This window comes from Danio rerio, chromosome 6, assembly GCF_052040795.2.
Source record: "Danio rerio strain M-AB ecotype USA chromosome 6, GRCz13ab, whole genome shotgun sequence".
In the NCBI taxonomy this organism is placed as follows: domain Eukaryota; kingdom Metazoa; phylum Chordata; class Actinopteri; order Cypriniformes; family Danionidae; genus Danio; species Danio rerio.
The window spans coordinates 39,913,092-39,933,579 of NC_141026.1; the positions used below are offsets into that span (position 1 = coordinate 39,913,092).

The following is a 20,488-nucleotide window of genomic DNA, read 5'->3' on the forward strand; positions in this document are numbered from 1 at the left end:
AAATTTTACTCTCGTTGACCAAATTTTGCCGTTTCATAATGGCATAATTAGACAATAATGTAATGGATTTTCATGTGCTAGCATTAACTCACCTCTGGTTGATGTGAGAAACTGTCATAAGACTTCAAACGTTTTACCCTTATTTTCGGGTGTAAAACTTCAAGAGGTTTTTAGCTGGAAGAAAACAACTTTTGGATCTACACTACTATTTATATATAGTCTTTTTAGCTATCAATTTACAGTAGATTAATGGAGTATATGCCGAAGCATGCTAATAGGACTTTTAATTTGCCATTAACCTGGGTTATGCGCTTCCGGCGAATTGAATGCCAATGCAAAATCCGTCGCGTTTAAGGTCTGTTTTCTTTAAAAAATCAGCGATCTCCACTAGCTAAATGATATCCGTTATAAATTGGGTCTCAGATTGTACAAGAAGCACTGCATTAAATTACATGTTCCCCGCCATATCTTTATAATATGAGCATTTATTTCTGCGTTAGCCTTCTGATTCTGACGGGCGCGTGCGAGTAAACAGCTTTTTGTCTCGTTTTACGCTCGAACAACTAAATAAATGCTAAAGTTTATTTAACTGAGTGTATTTTAATGACATCACAACATCGATGCTGTATAAGGAACCGTGTAAAATGGGAAAAAGTTTACAATAACAGGTAACCGGAAGTGTATCAGCATGGGAACAGCACTAGCTCGGCATATACCCTATTTCACTGTTGATGAACTGACAAGGTCTTCTCAAGGTCAGTACCCTTTTATGACTTTATTACAAATTCAAAGCAACTACGATTTCGTAGAAAGAAACTCAGTGCATGTAAATACAGATATCTGTACATAAAATATAACAAAAGTCTCTTAAAAACGTACAGTTGTATATTTACAGTGCTACATGAGGAATGAGATGAAGCATACCATGTAGTCTAATCTGAAACAAAACAAACAAAAAACAAAACCTTTAGTACAATCGATTGGTCCATCTGTTTTTTCTTTCTTTTCTTTTTTGCTTTTAGAGTTGATTGTCTTAGGTTTTATTTCATATCTTAAAAGGAAAATAAAAACACTAAATGTCCACAGAGCAGCTGAAACATTTTCTCTGGGTTCCTCCTTGAACCTAAGAGACCGTCATGGTGCCGTTTCTTCTGGAAACGCTGTCGAAAGGCAACCCGGGCTCTCGGTCCTCAAAGTCCTCTGTGACTTCATTACGTAGCAGCTCGTAATTGGAGTGGTTGTGAGCCGCCATGCCGTTGGATACAGGGCCATTCCTCTCGTCCTTCCTGATGGACACAGCCAGAGTCGCCAAGCTAATGCTAACGTCCTTAAAGGCATGCAGAAGGAAAATGCCCACGATAATTGTAACAAAGCCACTCAAGGTGCCAATGATGTCATCGACGCCCATGTGCTCCCATTCTTTGAACAATATGGCAGAGCAGGAGAGCACCGAGGTGGTGAAGAACACGTAGTAAATGGGCGTCACTAGAGACGTGTTAAAGATGTCCAGCGCTTTGTTCAGGTAGTTGATCTGCGTGCTAACACAAGCTATTAGGCTCAGAAGCAGCAGCCAGGCCAGTGGGTTTCGCAACACTGGCTTCCCAGCGATGGCCTCTTTAATCGCGATGCCCAATCCTTTGACGCAGGAGACGGACAGGGCCCCAATCACAGAGCAGATGGTGATGTAGACCAGGATGTTGGTCTGGCCGTGGCGAGGACCCAATACGAAGATGAATATGAGAGCTATGATGATGACAGCTGTCGCAAACACCACAAAGCCTGGAAGAGAAGGTAAGAAATTTGATTAGTTATTTTTAACATAACAGAAGAATCCCTGAAGTAACATTTATTTTAGCAACACAAGTATTTCTGTATGCAACGGTTCAAAAATGTGAGGTGTGGGATTATACATTTAAGAATGTTTAAGTTATGCTGATAAAACATCCATGGTTTCCACTACATTCATTCTTCCATGGCGAGGCGGCACGCCAAAATTCATCCCGCCACAGATACATTACAGCTTTTTATTTAAAACATTTAATTTTTTTAAAAGCGGGTGATAATCGCACCAAAACTTATTAAAGGGTAAGTGAATTATAACAGCGCAAACTTTTCTGTAACCGTAGTAGTGCTGTGCGTTGTTTAACCCTTTAAGGTGACATGCTGACTGACAGACAGGTGCATGATGCGTGAGGCCAGCAAACACGATGTATAGCCATTTAACTTCACTTTAGGACGCATTAATCCCGCTCTGTAGGCCTATTGGAGACATTCATAAATATTCCTAGCAAAAAATAAATGTTGGAGACGTACTCGTTACATAAACTACATAAATCACACTTCATTTAATTTGAGGGGGTGTGGAAAAAGTTTTGTGCTAGAGCAGAGGAAATCGGCACACAAGCAAAGAGATCCGCATGCTCGTAGGCTTTAACATAAATGCGATCTCATCTTCTAATACTGCAGTCACGAGATTTGTTCTTGAAAGAACACCACAGGTAGTTAGTTGGTAGATCTGTGTAAAATAAAGGCCTGCCGCTAAGGCTGGAAAAAAAAATCAGAGGAGGGGGGGGGGGGGGGGTTGTCTTCCAGATAAGTGTGTTGAAGGAAGCTGAAGCTAAACTATGCTTGACACCAGCCCTCTATGACTGAGGTGGGGCACTCCTGTTCAAGAGGGATCCGAGATGGTGGTTAAAAAAAATGGTCAGGGTAATGACAGTGCGGGCTTTTGATTTAAATTATCATTGTCTTCGATGGAAGAGCTTGTTTTATGTTGCTACACACTTTGCTGTGAGTATAGACACATACTTAAAGTAATTATCCTCATGTTGTTCCAAACTTCTAAGACGTTTACTCATCATCAAATTTAATTGAAGACATTTTAGATAAAGTCTGAGAACTCCCTCATCCTCCATAGATAGCTCTAGGTCCGGATTCATTCAATAGTCCAGAAACGGTAATAGAAAACTATCAAAACTGTTCTTTGTCTTCTTCAGTGGTTCAATCAAGCTGGAATATTATCAGCCTTAAATAATATTTTTGTGAGCACATAAAACAAAATCGCAATCATATTCAAAAGATGCTTCTCAGTGCTTTATTCTACTAATTTTATTAGTCTTTGTGCGTACCCCGGATGCTCGTGTGTGACTTCCACCGTTTGAAACAAATTACAGGGGTTTTCCAAGGAAATACATGAGCAAATGACACAGTGCCACACATGAACACGCACCCTATATTGACACTGAAGAGAAGAAACTGTTGAATTAAGGAATTTTTGTGCACAAAAGTTTTCTCATAGCTCTGATCGAACCACTGAAAGCATATTTAGAGGATATCGGTCTCTTCACTTTGAATGAGTCAGAACCATTGCTTTCTATGGATGGGAGAGCTCCCAGATTTCATCTATAATATCTTAATTTGTTTTTTGAGGATAAGTGAAGATCTCAGGTGGGTTAAAATTACATGAGGGTGAGTAATTATTAAAAAAATATGTTTTTGGGGTGAACTAATCCTTTAAGTAAAGAGGATGGTACAGTTTAGATTCAATTTAGTTTCCAGTGAGGTGGTTTTGCCAGTCTCTGATCTTCCTGCTGAGAGTTAAAACGTGTAAGAATGTTTACATGTGACTAGTTGTCGTGAGCAAGTGCTGCTTGAACTTTCTGCCACTGTAATCTTTGCTTAAGCTCATACCGGGGGTTGTTTGTGATTTAGATGTTTTGTTGAAACCTTTAAGGACTGCAAACCCAATGCCTTTAAAATACAATGATAACGCCGCCTTAGTCAGACATGGATGACTGCAGCACTGTCTCAATTAAAAAAAAAAAAAAAAAAAGTATTTTCCAAAAGAAGTCAGTAGGAAATAATTTTGTTCTAGTTGTATGTATTACTCACAGAAAATGTGACAAGTTTAAAGACTTTACTTTTTTTAGCAGTTTACTCATCAAATAATTGTAAAACATTATTAGTAAGCCAAAGAAATATTTCTTGATCAAAAAATCTAAATGAACACTGAAAAAAAATATGATTTTAATTCTGATAATGAAAGTAATACTATTACTTTATTTGATTTAATAAATGCAGCCCTGGTGAGCATTAAAGACTTCTTTCTTTTTCACCTTATTCACTGTCTTATTAACTGCAAGCACATTTCCATTAGCCTATTTTATATTTTATCGAATGCACAACAACTCAACTTCTCCATTACGTGTTTCTATTTGCGCTGCTGAGTTGCATAAAAAACAAAAAACAACAAAAAGAAGAAAGTTGCATTCCAGGAGATCCTTCATTGTTTCCACATGTCATAGTTTACCTGGATCAACCAGTTTTTTGGCCATGTCCTTGAGACTGTCGATCTCCTCCTCCTGAGGTGCGTGGATCACCATGGTAGTTGAGCCCAGGATACTGAGCAGACAGCCCAGCTTCCCATGCAGGTTTAACCTCTCTGTCAGGAAGTACGAAGACAGTACCGCACTGCAAAAACAGCCACACTTTAATTCAGATTAATCATCATATTTACTCACCCTCAAGTCATCTAAATTTTCATTTATGTTTGAACAACTTTTGAACTTACTTCATGACTTATTACAGACACTTTTCAGATATTCACAGATCAGCAGACAAAGGTGTATATATAATAGTTGAATATCTAGAACATCCATACGTACTTAATAGGGATAATTCCAAAAATAGTAATACTCACTATTATGAACACACACTCACTGGCCACTATTAGGAACACTAGTTCAGCCACTCATTAACAACCAGGGATGCATGAAATAGATAACGCATATTGCCGAGTTGATATCAGCCGATAAATGCTATTTTTAATATTATTGTTATAGGTAGGGCTGCACAATATATTGTTTTGGCATCGCTATCGCAATGTGAGCAACTGTAATAGTCACATTGCAGGATCTGCAACCTTGTGTTGTGATTGTAATGACCTGGAACCACGTTTCAGAACGTGATTTGTGAAGCCATCACAAATTTGAGCCCTAATAGAGTGAATAGAACTGTAACAAAAATATCAAGCGAATTTAAACCAAGAAATTCAATTTAACAATGATTAATTTATATTTAATTATTTATACAATGAAGACAACACAATGTTATTTGATTAAGCTTGCAATTTTTTATTATGTTTTATGCAGATGTATGAATTGTTTACAGGTAGACTTATTTAAGTAATCTTTTATGTAATTACATTCATATCACAATGTATGGTGCAGAAAAACAAAATATCGCACTGTCAGTTTTTTTTCTAATATTGTGCAGCCCTAGTTCTAGGTCAGACATCACAATCAGTTGGATATTTTTAAACCAATGAATATTGTATTATTTCCTTTGGCTGTTTTACTTCACATGCTTACTCCCTGACACTTTTTTTTATCATTTTACTAGTGATTTACTGGACACTATTTCAATTTTGTTTGTTGTACAATGGTTTAGTTGATTTATTTATGTTTTATTTTGGGAATAACTTTTATTTAAATAAAACAAAGTTGGCCCTAGAATTGAATAGTTATTTTAAAAAGTTCAGATATGAGTTTAAGCTATTCTGAAGTTAAGGTGAAATAATAACAGTTGTTCGCTTTATCTGTTTGCCCTTTGTTTTTTCAATCGTGCAGAAAATTTAGAAAAATGCATATTTATCGACTATTGGCTTCCAAATCTATATAGTTACCGGTTATGTTACAAAAAGTTCCATATCAGTGCATACTGAATGAACACAAATATCTACTACATGGCAACTCAATGCATTTAGGAATTTAGACATGTTCAGAATGACCTTCTAAAATTTAAACTGAGCAAAAAAAGTGATTTTGAATCATGTAATCATGGTTGTTGGTGTCAGATGACCTGATCTACTGGGGTTTTCACGCTAATCTCTTGGGTTTACAAAGAATGATTTGAAAAGAAAACAAATATTCAGTGAGTAGCAGTTCTGTGGGTAAAAAATGCTTTGCTGTAGAGGTCAGAAGAGAATGACTTTTTATAAGTGGTTAAAGCTATACAGGAATATACAGGAATCAGAGAGTGAAATTAAAGACCTTTTAAGATTCTTTCCATACATTTTAAGACCTTATAACCACTTTTCAACAGGAAACACTGGCAAAATTCTATAAAACTTAAAGTATATTTAATGTATATTATTGTAAGAAATTAATCTAAAACTAAAACAATATTCATATACTAAATAAAAATATATTAAATCTAGTTAATTTAGCAGGTTGGCTCCTATAAAACTGCAGAAGTAATGGTGTTGCCTTGATTACTGCAGTAAACAAAGCAGCATGATGTCAAATCTAGCAGGATTTGATTGATTTCATAAACTATACAGCATCCTGATATTTGCAGATTTAATTCAGGCTAACTTTATCATACAACCATACATTGCATTATCAAAAATGATGTAAAATGTAATGCCCTGCAAAATAGCATTTAAGACTTTTTAAGGGCCTTACATTTCTCTACATTGATTTATCAACTTTTAATACTTTTTATGACCCCACAGACACCCTGTGCATATTTAGAGCACTTTAGTACCAAACTAAAATCCACAGCCTATCTCTGTATTGTTGCAGGCTGAGTTCATTTTTTTATGATTAGTGTACCAACCTTGACTTACCTACTTCTAGCAGAATTATACAAAAGTTAAATGATCTCAGAGTGGTTTACTGCACGTTACAATACATTCACTGTACTCAAATGACCTGCAAAAGCACCAGACCTCAATCAAATAGAGCACCTTTAGATTGGAGGTGTAATGGGAGATTTGCATCCTGGATGTGTAGCCTACGATTCGGAAGAAACTATGAGAAGCAATCATTTCAACATAATCCAAAATCTGTAAGGAATGTTTTTACAGTATCTTGAATCTAAGCCACACAGCATTAAAGGGATAGTTCACCCAAAAGTGAGAACTGACTCACTAATTACTCTCCCTCAAGTGGTCCACGAGTTTCTTTCTTCCGCTGAACACAAAAGACAGCAGCACGGTGGCTCAGTGGTTAGCACTGTTGCCTCACACCAAGAAGGTCACTGGTTTGAGTCCCGGCAGGGTCAGTTGGCATTTCTGTGTGGAGTTTGCATGTTCTCCTCGTGTTCGTGTGGGTTTGCTTTGGGTGCTACGGTTTCCCCCACAGTCCAAAGACATGTGCAATAAGTGAATTGGGTAAACACAATTGGCCCTAGTTTATGAGTGCATGTGTGAATGTATAGGTGTTTCCCATTTCTGGGTTGTGCATGGGCAGCTGCATAAAACATATGCTGGAATAGTTGGCGGGTTATTCCGCTATGGCGATCCCTGATGGACAAGGGACTAAGCCGAAGGAGAATGAAATCAAAAGACAATATTTTGAAGACAGCTGAAAATAGAAGGAAGTTAATAGTTTTCAACTTCCTTCAAAATATCTTCTGTTGTGTTTAACAGAAGAAAGACAAAGACAAACAGGTTTGAAACAACAGTGAGTAAACTATTTATTTGGGTTAAATATCTCATTAAAGTAGCTCTGAACTCAATAGTGGATCCATCTCACTAATAGTAAGGTTCATGTAAGTGACCAGCGAGTATATATATATGAAATTATTAAGGAGATAATTTAGAGATTGCATATTTAACATCTATTTTAGGGGCTCTCGATTTTATTTTATTTATTTTTTTGAAGGTAGCTTATTGTTCACAACAAATGTCCAATTTACTGTATAAGGATTTTCAAAACTACAAAATGTTTTAAGATGCACATACCTAAAAATGATATCTTCATAAAACAAATCTCAAATGACATTTTAAGTTTAAAATCACACTAAAAGTAACCATGTTCTAATGTAAAAGGTTATTATTTTTTTTAGAAAATTTGGAACACTGTTATTTTAAAGATAATTTTTATGCCAAATGATATAGAAAAAAACAAAAAGTTTAATAATGCTCATTTTGATTGTTTGCTTTGTACTGAAACAGGCGTCTTAAGTCTTGTGTTTTAGCTCGATTTGTCCTTTTGAGAACTTAACACCTTTAAGACTTTGACATTAAATATTCAAAATATGTAGCACTTTGTGAAGCTGATGCTTGTACTTCCTTTCAATATACAAAAAGGAAACCACACGGAACTGCTAAACCTCCAACATGAATCACACTATAGCACTCAGTGAGAGACAGCAATGTCCACAGTCTCAAGCAAAGTTGCATTTCTGCTATTCTTTCCGCTTTCTGGACCACTAAAATCCAACAGGTTTTCAATAATCAGAAAAATGCAGCAAAAGTTTACAAACCTGACTAGCACGCTGAGAGCGCCGAGGGGAGTGACGAGGGTGGCGGGAGCGAAGGCATATGCAGCAAAATTGGCAGCTTCACCGGCCCCCACTGTCAAAGCGCACATAAAAGCAAGTTACTTCTAACGAGCTCAGCCACAAAACATGATAAATATATAGTGCACATCAGCAGTAGTTTAATCTGTGTCACCTACTTGACAACAGGCCGGCCCACCAAAGCCATTCTTTTAAGTATGCATGACCTCCTTGCCCTGAAAAGCAAGTTGATTAACATTTTAACATTACTTCACAATACAGTTGCATTGCATTTCAAACATGGGCATACCCTGCTGGAAATACATTATATTTCACCAAAATCTGCTGCAAAAACTCATTACTATTTGATTATACAAAAACTACAATTCCTCAGAAATGATTTTAACTGTTAAAATACAAATAACTAAACTGCTACGGAAAGAAAAATTAACGTCACAGTTTACCAACACAGAAATTTGTATTTTGCTAAATAGAGGATCAATATTCTCTTAACTACAGATTTTTAAAAATGACGTTTGCAGTTTGTTCAAACTAATTTAAAATGAGCCGAATAAACACAATTCTTGAGTTTTTGGGGGACAACTTAATTGTTTTATGTTCAAACCACAAAAATTAAGTTAACCTAATTGGTTTATGTTGGGAGAACATGAAGGACTTTTTTTTTTTTTTTCAGTGAATAGTAAGTTTGCAGTTGGTAGGATATTTTTTAATTACTTTGATGTCTCACGTTCATCAAGCTTGTTTATTTTTAGAATGCTAAAAACTGAAATATTGCATTATATTTTTGACAACTGAAGAAAATTATAATTAAAAATGCAACTTATTACTGTGATGGTAAAGCTGAATTATTAGTAGTTACAATAGTGCTTTAATGCTTAATATTTTTGGTGGAAACTTCATATTTTTTATTGTTTAATGAAAAAAACATTAAAGATTGTCAGTCACCAGTAATCAACATAATGCATCGCTAGAGAATTAAATAAGTTTTGCTCAAAAAAAACTAACTTTTGAACATTTGTGAAAGTAAAAAGAAAAAGTTATACATCCAATCCAAATTCAAGTTTTTTAAATCTGCACTGACCTAATACAGGGTTTCTGCAGGTTTCACCAAGTCATATTTAAGACCATCAAGAATGAAATTTCAGACACATATAGGGCAACCCGCAAAAAAATAATAATATATTATTATAATTTTACTTGCCCAATCAAAAAATTCATTCAAATTTATTTCTTAGCCACATATTTTAAATGTGCCAAAACAAGAAGACCCCAGTTGTATATACTGTATTTTTTTTACATAACTTCAAAAAAAAAAAAAAAGAAATAAAAAACTAAAAAAACTTCAAAAATGTAATAAACTAAATGTATGCTCAACAGACTATAATATCAGTTATAAATAGATTTGACATTTTCTGATTTTAAGACCCTGTGGACACCCTGTATTAATATAGTACATTATCTACACTACAGTACATGGCACTTTAATATTAAGTAAAATGTATTTAATGAAAGAAGTAGAACTTAATTTTTCCAAACGCGTAACTGCTGGTTTAATTTTTTTTGAAAACAAAACATCAGTGCACATAATCATTGCAATGCTAAATGTATTTCATGATGTCTTTTATCAACGTCTATCTGAAAGCCTACTATAACATTTGTTGTTTGTTTGATTTAAAAAAGGTATAATTAAGTTTTAAACACCTTAATTTTTATTTTTAATGAACCTGGCTGAGGTACTTAAATACATCAGTTGATTAAAACAGTTGCACTCATGATATTGTCAACTAAATGATCCTAATCCCTTACAAAATACAGAACTAGAATAAACAACAAACACCTTTGAGACTTAATAGAAGTGAAAAGCGTTCAATTATAGTTACCCTTACAACAATAAAACAGTCGACACGAGTTCATACAGGGTTAAATGTCAGAGTATGTTAGAGTCAATGACATGGAAACGGAGTTAATGATTAATATAAATTGTGGGAAGTGATCTGAACTGTGCTGCACCCTTAAGTTTAAACAATGACATCTACCGAACAGGTATGTGCCAACAAAACATCCCACCTATACCAGTTAAACCTCTCTGACAAAGTTGCATATGTGTTACCGACACTATGAGATTGAAGGATTACACAAAGAAACAAACCTGCCCGCATAGAGCCCTTTCTGGCCAGACGAAGGAGTCCTTTCTTCTTTAAGATGAAGCTACCCCCAATAAATATACTGGAGCTTATGGCCAAAGCCAGGCCTATATAAAAATCGTATTTTCCTCTGTCTTGACCCATAGTGCCGTTGGTTAAGTTTCCTCTGGTCACATTGACATACACGCACAAAAGATTCAGTCCAGAGGAACAGTCCTGGCCAACTGCAAAACCTGTGGAGAAATAAATGTCACAATTATGTAAAAAGTTTCAAGCTGTGAGTAAATGTAAATCTGAATCCTACCATTTTTAGAGGCAACACCACACACATTGCAGCTCATAAGACCAGAGGTTACATTCATGACAACACATACACACACCGTTCAGACGAGGAATGAAGACACGACAGGATGAACAATAGCTGCCTTGCATGATGACATAAGCAGGGCAATAAATGACGCTATAAACCACGCCGGCTCGAAGTCCTTCTACACATGTTGACATGAAAGAAACATTATCAGTATTGATCATTCATCCCAGAGATAAAGATTCATTTTCTTCCCGTCGTTACCCTTCAGTTTTCCTAACTGAGATTGTTACAAGTATATTAAGTACTGTCCACAGAAAAAGGGAAAGTAATGTCTTAACATAAGTGTGAGTAAATAATGACAGGATTGTAATTTTGGGTAAACTATCGCTTTAAGGCGCGAGACATGAGCATACAGCTGATCCAGCAAACTTTACAGTATAATTTAGGATGAACACTGACTCGTACAACATCCCATGTCTTATTTTTCTCAATTGTAAAGCAGCTCTCTATCTTAAGGGTGAGCATTTCGTTGTCGCGACATTAGGCGAGATCTTCTTGACATGACAGCATGACAATTACCTTATTCATACAGCCAAACCCAGCCGGATAGCCTAGCCAATTAGCATCGTAATTCAAAGCAAAAACACACGCGTGGTTTACGGAAGTCACGAAGTCATTGAGAGTACCTAGCTGTATTCCAGCAATCAGCTCGACATTCTGTCCGGTCACTGAGATTTCAAGGATTTGACTTTCACATTTTTCTCGCCACCATGAATTCAGACGCGATGTTGACGCGAGCCTGTTCAGATCCTCCTACACCATAGCGATGTTCCGATTCGCGAGAGAATCGTTCTTGTGAGTCGGATCTTTTCAACGAATAAATTGAACCGGTTAAAAAACAATCCGAACACTTCACCCATGGATCAAACTGAATCTTTTATTTTAGTTACCAGTGATCACAAACAGAAAAGCTAATGTAAAGGTAATTATTAACAAAATATGAGTCATTAACATAATAAAAAAGTGCACATTTATTCTCTTAAGTCCTTTGGAATTAAGTCTGGGAAAATATGATATTTGTGTTAAAGCAAATTCTATTTAGGTTCTACATGACTGTTCAGACTAAATGCATTTACTGACAGGGTTTTAGGATCTCGCAAATAATCATGTGAAATAATGACTTTGGGTTTGCTTCGAAATGAATTGTTCAAAAGAGCCGATTTAAATGCACTGAGTCGGATCTGCAGCGGTACAGTAAAATATGATCAGTGTGCGCATGCGCAGAACCGAACCTCTCTTTTGATTGGTCTGTCACCTTACGTCCTGTCTAAAAGTCTTCCATTCACCCGTTGTAGCCAAATATAAAGTAATACTTTGTCATCATTGGAAAATAAAAACTTGTTTTAGCTAAGAATATGTCAAATCCCCCTCTCCTTTATTGGTGTTTAAAGTATATGAGTAACGTTAGTTGTTGAACTAGCTACGTACTTCGAGTTACGTTCAGTAGTTACAAATGTTGAGTCGGGTGCAGTAACTCAAAGAATCTTTTATGGCAATAAAACTATCGTATTTCCCACAGATCAATAAAACAATGTACAATGTAAACTATAAACATACGTGAGTTAACATTGATCAAATTTACGGAGGCGGCATCTTGAACACGTACGCACGCACCCTATCTAAATCGGGTCCGGGTTTCATTCGGCAAACAACCACAGCTGATAAAATGTTTTAAAAGAAAATGATAAAAAGAAAACAAATAGATCAACTATATATGCAATGAGTACTCCATGGTGGAATTCATAAAAATAACTCACAAATGGGAATGGAATTATTTTCCCTCTCCTGTGGTACGGGATCAGGATGGAGTCCATCGACTAGGAAGCCAATTGCTGTGTACAAAGGTAAGGAAATCAGCCCCTGCTGTCCGTCATGCCATGCTTACAATTACATTGAATAATTAATGGTAGACTGACCAAAACGGTCACAATTTTCCAGGACAAACATTGTAAGTGTTTATTTATAGGATAAGGATAACATATTTATGTTTTGTTTGTTAAAAATAAACAAATATATATAATAAAAGTATAGAGATAACACAAATCTGAGTTTTAAAATTTCATTTAATCATGATTAAAAATAAATAAAAGCATATTTATGAAAGAAAATATATCTTAAAAATAAATTATCCATTAGTGAGTTACATTTAATGCCTTATAATCAATATCAATCCCATTTTAAAAAAAACAAAAGGTATGATCAACTGATGAAAATATCCCTCATAAGGATCTACAGAAGTTACTGTTAACACATCAAGTCCACTTCCAGTTACTGTTAAAAATATTTACACAAAATTAGTTAGTTCTCTTTATCTTTGGTTTGGCTCCAAGTAAGTTTAGCTTCTTGAGAAATGCGCAATAAGGCAACACCCACTGATACTGTAACGAAACCACACAAAATACCCAAACAGTCCACAATGCCAAGTGCTGTCCATTCCCTGAAAAGAACAGCTGAGGCCAGGATGACACAGGAGGTAAAAGTCACATAGTAAATGGCCTCAAACATGTTAGAGCTGAAGTTCTCCAAGGCTTTGTTGATAAAGGTGAACTGGATTAGAATACTGACTACTAAAACTCCCAGCAACCCCAGGAAGAGGAAAAATGCTCTGCCGTCACTCGAAGGTGTTTGACTGAAGGCCTCTTGAGCAGCCAATCCTAAACCTTTACTGCTGGGAACAGTGAAACTCCCAAGGAGAGAACAGATGCCCACATAAACCATAATGTTGGACTTTCCGTGAGCTGGAGACAGCCAGCCGATCAGTATGATCAATAATATGACCACCAGTGAGATGTACACCTGAAACACTAAAATGTCAAAAACACAGAATGGGACAAATTATGAGACAGAGTTAATCATATGCCCCTCGACACATCAATTATTGTAATGACGATGAAGCGGGACTAATAGATTTCAGAGAAAACAAATGGACCTTTAAATGTCATCTTTTGTTCATCAGGTATAGCAAGTTGCAGATGCTCTTGTTCAAAGTAAATTACTTGACATTATTTGCAGGAAAAAAACAGCTGTTAAATTATTTGCACGAAAATACGATACTAAATGATTTCCATAACTTTGCAATTAATCTTAGTCTTGTATTACCAGTCATTCTTAAAGGGACAGTGTAGCAAAAACTATAATTAGTGCTCATTTTCTCATCCACATGTTGTTCTAAATTTGTATGGCTTTCTTCTTCTGCAGAACATAAAATACAATCATTTTAAAGACTATACAATCACTGGCCATTTTTAACAGCTCCTAACACAAACATCAGCCAGTCACATGACAGCAGCTCAATGCGCTTAGGCATGTAAACATGTTCTAGATGGTCTGCTGAAGAAAAGAGCGTCAGAATGAGAAAGAAAGGTGATGTACTGTAAGTGACTTTGAATTAAAGAAAACTAATTTAAAGTCACTTACACTTATTTACATTCAGAACCAATAATCAATCTCATTTTTCTAGGTCAATTTTTTCAATTACTTCCCTTGTGTTACATTACACTAGATTGATGATTGACAAAGCTGCACCTAAGATGCCCCGAGATGGCATACTTTCCATTACATTAAAATAACTTTTTTTTATTTAAAATTTGCTTACAGAAGATGCAAGAAATGCACTGTTCAAAATATTTTTTACAGGATATGCAAGAGTAATTTTATTTAGAAGAGATACTGTTTATGTTCCACTTTTAATATGAGAAACATTGAAAAGTATTTATTTTGTTTCCAAAAGTGCAAGTTATTTATTTTCTCTTTTTTTTCATAAGAAAAAAAGTGACTGTTGGTTTTAGGCAATCTGTGTTTTAATTTCAGTTGATCAATGTTGATGTTCAATTAACAATCATAGATAGTATACAGTGTTTTTCCTTCAATGACTTTAAATTCAAGTAACGCACCCTTCATTCAAAAATCTCTCACTTGTAATGTGAGCATATTTACTGTTCAAAACTTATCAGTGAACTATAAGGGCAAAATAAATACATAAAATTTGTTGGTGTTCATTTAATTATTTTCAGAAATTGCTGCAATGCGATTTTCAAATACAACCGTCTTCACACAGAATGGTCAGAAAAGAGAAAATATTTATTGAGCAGCAGTTTTGTGGGTGAAAAAACGTAATGTAAATGGTAACAGTAACTAGAATAATCACTTGTTACTACAGAGTTCTGGAGAAGATCATCTTGAAATACACTATTAGGGCTGCACGATTCTGGCTAAAATGAGAATCGCCTTTTTTTTTTTTTTGCTTAAAATCAAGATCACGATTTTCTCACAATTCTGTAGATGTAAAATAAAGGTTAATATGCATAGATTATTATTATTATTATTTCTAAAACGTACTGTAAAACAACAATATATATGCCTAGGTGTAGGTCTACTGTTGGTTAAAAACACAAAATTTTGTATACTTTTGAATGGAGGACTTGAGTAGACTTTAAATTTGTCCTAGTTGTTAATGCACTGTAATAAGATGGCATCAGAATGCTACTATTCATAATTCTAAAGCTGAATTATTGCTTTTGAGAAATATGCTTGCAATCTGTCAATGACAACATTATTAGACCATTTTGTTCACTGGTAAAATGAAACATTATTATCAGATTACCTCATGCAATATATTCAACTATTTATAGGCTAGAGTAGTTATACCGACACTGTTAAACATTTATTTTCATGCACAACACTAAAGTAAACAAACAGTGTCAGGTCAAGAGTGATTTTGCAGCCGAAAATACATCATTACATTTAGACAGAAAATAAGTTTGGGGGTGAATTATACCTTATAAGTACAATATGACTCTTTCATCATTATCTTCTCCAAAACTTGCAAATATAATTGGCTAAATCAAAGAAATGCTGGATTAAAATCGCGAGGGGGGTCGAATCAGATCGTGATCTTTTTTCGATTAACCGTGCAGCCCTATACACAGCACTAAAGTTATGAAGTACATTTGAGATTTGGCTGTATGAGACTGAAGCAATTGACCATGCATGTTTAGAATTACATGAGAGTAAGTGATGATGACAGAATTTTGAGTGGACTATGTCTTTAACCACTGGGCCACCATTGAGAATATATGAAACATGACTCCATCAGTGATGTTTTTCCATACCTGGGTCCATCAGTCGCTCCTCTAGTTCTGCTCTTGATGTGACATTTTCAGACTTGGGTGAGTGAATGATGAGCACAACTGCACCGCAACAGCACAAAATGCAGCCAAGTTTCCCTATGAGATCGAGATGTTCCTGAAGGAGCCAGGATGCCAGAACGGCACTAATTAACGATGAGAAGACAAAAATCACATGAATCACCTCACAGTTAGAGGAGCTTACAGTAAATGTGATCAAAATGTACAATTATGCCGTTGCCGTTATTTAGAGAAAGCCCAGACAACCGTATTGAATGAATTCCACTTAGTAAACGACAACAACAATTTAGACAATACAATAAAGAAAATTACCCAAACAAGACTCCAAGGGCACCAAGAGGTGTGACCACAACTGCTGGGGCAACATTGTAGGCCAAAAAATTCCCTATTTGTCCCACAATCACTATGAAAACAAATAGATTCATACTTTCAATAATACCACAATGGCAATAATTAAAGTAACTTAATTATAATATTAGAGAACTACTCACTTGCAAGTGTCCCACACCACCACACACAGTCAGCCAGGTAAGTCCCACCTGTTATAACATATGTGGTCAATTTAATAATGTGATAATAAAGGTTAACTTTGCTTTGGGGCTGAACAGTGATGTGAAATACCTGATTTGCGGGCTCGCAGTATCCCCTTTTTCTGGAGCACAAACGTGGATCCATTGATAAAACTGGACACTACAGCAATCACAACACCAACGACTGGGAAAGGGGTCTCGTCCATAAATATGTGCGAGTTTATGAACGGTCTTTAGATCACTCTTTGATTTTATTGTTGTCGATGAAGACCTCATAGGTTTGTGGACTTTGGTATTCGTTTAGACATGTAGAAAATCACAGTTATCGTACACTACATCCCGGAAGTTCATTCTAAACAGTTCTTTGCCACACGAATGACCTCTACTGGTCAAAGTGGGGCATATCATGTTAATAAATACTAATAGATGAAGTTATGCGCATTTTGACACAAATAAAAAATAGTTTATGTATTTAATTATTAAATACGTTCATTTCCTTTATGAGTTTCTTAACCTTCGTTATTTAGTACAACAACATGATGTTAGCAAGTGGAGCTTCAGGCTGTTAACGGCAGGTGGCGTTGTAATAAAAAGAGAGAACGATGAGACTTATCCACCTTTCACTCTTTTATTGTATGGGAAAAAGATGCAGTAAAAGTGAGTGGTGGTGACTCATTCAGGTTGTTAGTTCAGGTTGGAAAATCCTAACTGCAGATAAAAGTGTTCTTCCAAAAGCAATGTTTAAATGGAAACAAGCATTCCCTCAATTATTTTTTCACCCAAAAAATCTGGCCAGATATTAAAAAATACTTAATTTCTAATAAAGTAATAGAAACAAATTTTAAAATATTACATAGATATTATCAATGCAATTATTTATTTAGTTTTGTAATATGTAGCCGGAAACAATTCTTCATTTATTTTTCAATTGTAGTAACACGAAACGGTTTCGGTCCCAAGTTTTCTAATTACTTTTTGAAGTGTATTATACATATATTAATAAAACTGATAAAATGATTTTATTTGTGGATTGCAATTCTGGATTATTGGAAATGGGCAAAATGACAAAAAATTATTATTTTATCTCGCAGGATTACATCCACAAAATAAAATGTATGCTGACTTTACCAAATTGTAAACTATTTTTCATTGATCCAAACATTTTTTTATTTAGGATTCCCTGACTTTTATACAGAGTAGTCCCAAAGCTCTTAAGACATCTCAACTGCTGATTTTTTTTTTCAACATACGATAATTTGTTGTTGTTAATTCCCTTGTATACTGTTTTATGTATAATTCTGTTCTCCCCTGAATAATCAATGATAAAAAATTATAATAAATACATAATATTCTTTGAAAGACATTATGATGTTTATTTTGTTAATACACATTTTCCAAAATAAAAAATCAAAACAAACAAATCCAATTTTAAAAAAATAAATATAGTTTTTTATGACTCTTGTTTTTCAGAGAAATTCAGAGATATTTTACTGATTATTAGGATTACTATCTTGTCTTATTTTTATTTATTTTTTAACTCAAGAAAGTAATTTATGCAATAATAAAGACAAATGTAAAACACGTATAAATTCTGTAAATCAGAACAAAAGCATTTTAAATAATAACATTTAATTCAATTAATTAATTGTAATCAATAAAATAATAATTTAATTAGAATATATATTTTACAATTCTAATTGAAAATAACCGAAATTTATTAAAATAGGGATGTTAAAGACATTCACATCATTAAACTAATTATTTAACACATTTAACGTTAGTTTTACATTCTCGTATTAGCTAAAGATGTCTTAAATATGCAGTGGTATAAAGTAACAATTTACAAATACTCCAATTACTGTGCAAATTACTTAATTTGCTAAGTATTTTTTAAAAATGTGTACTTTTACTTTCTCTTGAGTTCATTTTAGTATCGTTACTTTTACTCTACTAGTTTTCTTCAACATGACAACTTCGTGTCTTTCTTGTCTGTGTTGATCGGCTAAAAAAATCAGTCCCGCGATTCCTGTTCAATGAAATGGCACATAGAAAGTAAATCGCATCATGCTGAACAACCTCAAGACATCATGGGTGCTTCATAAATGCAGCAAACCCTTTGGAAGCATTAAAAATGCATGTCACTGATGAGAAAGAGACAAATGTCGAATGTATGATGGCTGAAATTGCCAAACACTAAATGAAACAAATGAAGAATGGAAGAAAGGGCTGAATGAAGGAAGGGACTAACAAGAAATGGAAGGAAGGGCCAAAGAAAGAAGGAAAGACTGAACTATTGAAGGAAGGACTGAACTAATGAAGGAAGGACTGAACTATTGAAGGTTTGAAGGACCAAATGAATGAAGGAAAGATTCAAGGAAAGACTGAACAAACTATGGAACGAAGGGAGGAATGAACGAATGAATAAATGAACAAAGAACCAAATGAAGGAAGAAACAAAAGAATGAAGGAACAAATAAATGAGTGAATGAATAAAGAGAGGAACGAAGAAAGAAACAAATGAATGAAGGAGTGAATGAACAAAACTGGAAAGAACGAACGAACGAATATAAACCATTTCGATGTGGTGATGTCATTGGCCCATGAACATTTCCTGCTTCTTATCATACTATTTCATAACCGTAACAAGAGGCAATTCAATCATATGTTAACATTAAAACAGCTATCATAACATTATTCAGTAATATGTGGACCTTTTTGGATTCTCAGAAGCTATGGAAAATAAAAATGTAAAACAGGAATTACATTAAGACCTTTGTAATTGTTTACATTTTTCAGAACAAAAATTCTATAGGAAGATCACTGAATGCACTACAGAATGTTATGTTTACACATCCCTGAAAAAAACTGCATGTAAACGCATCAACTTTAGTTTTTACAGTGTAATACCCATGACTCACTACCCTTGGGTATCTTTAAAGGGCTACTATTTGGTAATACTTTTAAGTAATATTTACAACAGATACTTTTACTCTACTTGCACTACATCTTTGGACAATTAATGATACTTTTTACTTGAGTGTGATTTTTCAGTAGGCTAACGTTACTCTTTCCACCACTGTACATATAAAACATTTAAAGTGACCTCGTGGATTCAAAAAGGAATTAAAACTATGGACAAACTACATATGTAGTTTGCCATATACGTTTATATAAATGTTAGTCTATCTATATAATATGTTAACTCCCATATAGCTAAGTCTAAAGGGGAAAATGTTCTTTGTACATCATAGTTTATGCGGCAAGACGAAATGTACATCATTTGATAAATTCTCTTTACAAGTGAACGAACGTCGTGCTCCATGTGTGTCCATCCCTATCTGTGATTGGCTCTTGCGGCGTCCCGCCCTCCGCTCGAAGAACGTCATCCGATTCTTCCACATTTGTTTGGCTGCCGTGGGTGTCAATCAAAACACGACATGGCCGACATTAAAGTGCAGTAAAGCTGGTGGTAGGACCGAAGAAGCAAAGATTCAATAAGACAACCGAACAGGTAAAAGATGCGTTGTTTTTGTAATGACTTCTAGGACATAAAAAGAAGGCTAAGTAACGGTAGTTCAATGCTGTTGTGTGCTCAAGATTAGCAGGTCAAAGCGCTGTCAGCTTTGGGGAACGTCCTGTCTTTTAGCTGCTAACGGCTGACAGCCTGAGTTCCATCAACAACACCGATCACAGATAGCAACCTGCAGCATTATAGCAACATCTGTTGATTAATTAAAAGCATATGTTTTACAGTAAACGTTTACTGGCTTCACAGACCCAGGTTGTTAAGATAGGAGAATGTGACCAAGCCAACACCCAGGTTGTTTTAATAAATTATTTTTTAGAGATGCTCTCCTGCTCCAGCAGGTATGCTTTAAGACAGTTACAGCGTTACTCCTTTTTAATGATGTTTGCTACATTTTTTTAACAGCTTGTATGCTAAACATTGCACATTTGTCTGGTGTTTATGCAGTGTGATAAAGGGTGGAA

At 35.0% G+C, this 20,488-nt stretch overlaps 4 protein-coding genes across 9 annotated transcripts in view; 2 read left to right on the top strand and 2 right to left on the bottom strand.

The window, feature by feature from the left end:
• The window catches only part of LOC147836428 (uncharacterized), a 719,152-nt gene that overhangs the window by 391,302 nt on the left and 307,362 nt on the right, over nt 1-20,488 (top strand). The gene's annotated exons all lie outside the window — the stretch shown is intronic.
• nipa2 (NIPA magnesium transporter 2) lies at nt 750-12,656 on the bottom strand. Of its 4 annotated transcripts, none has more exons than NM_213125.2 (6): nt 12,579-12,656; nt 10,457-10,684; nt 8,466-8,522; nt 8,272-8,362; nt 4,310-4,470; nt 750-1,779 (listed from the first exon to the last, which is right to left on the bottom strand). In NM_213125.2, exons 2-6 carry the CDS (start codon nt 10,593-10,595, stop codon nt 1,124-1,126), a joined length of 1,104 nt encoding a protein of 367 aa, NP_998290.1. In that variant the 5' UTR covers nt 10,596-10,684; nt 12,579-12,656; the 3' UTR covers nt 750-1,123. The 4 variants fall into 4 exon arrangements, with proteins under 4 accessions (NP_998290.1, NP_001257465.1, XP_087111477.1 ...); NM_001270536.1 differs by lacking the exon at nt 12,579-12,656 and adding an exon at nt 11,448-11,586; XM_087255351.1 differs by lacking the exon at nt 12,579-12,656 and adding an exon at nt 11,341-11,578 and having other exon boundaries at nt 756-1,779.
• nipa1 (NIPA magnesium transporter 1) lies at nt 12,867-16,859 on the bottom strand. The gene is given in 5 exon segments (NM_001006062.1): nt 12,867-13,625; nt 15,933-16,093; nt 16,281-16,371; nt 16,460-16,507; nt 16,590-16,859. Coding segments are annotated over 5 exon segments (921 nt in total). The 5' UTR covers nt 16,705-16,859; the 3' UTR covers nt 12,867-13,119.
• The window catches only part of herc2 (HECT and RLD domain containing E3 ubiquitin protein ligase 2), a 97,513-nt gene continuing 96,950 nt past the window's right edge, over nt 19,926-20,488 (top strand). For all 3 annotated transcript variants that reach the window (XM_087257609.1, XM_087257610.1, XM_087257611.1), the window contains exon 1: nt 19,926-20,009. The gene's annotated coding sequence lies outside the window, so the exon portion shown is untranslated. The remainder of the gene's footprint in view (nt 20,010-20,488) is intronic.

Coding starts and splice junctions, on each gene's coding strand:
- nipa2 (XM_087255350.1), bottom strand. CDS start 10,813: ATGAATGTAACCTCTGGTCTTATGAGCTGCAATGTGTGTGGTGTTGCC. Junction 8,523..10,456: donor AAAGGGCTCTATGCGGGCAG/GTTTGTTTCTTT, acceptor CTTGCTTTTCAG/GGCAAGGAGGTCATGCATAC. Junction 4,471..8,271: donor GCTCTCAGCGTGCTAGTCAG/GTTTGTAAACTT, acceptor CTGTTTTTGCAG/TGCGGTACTGTCTTCGTACT.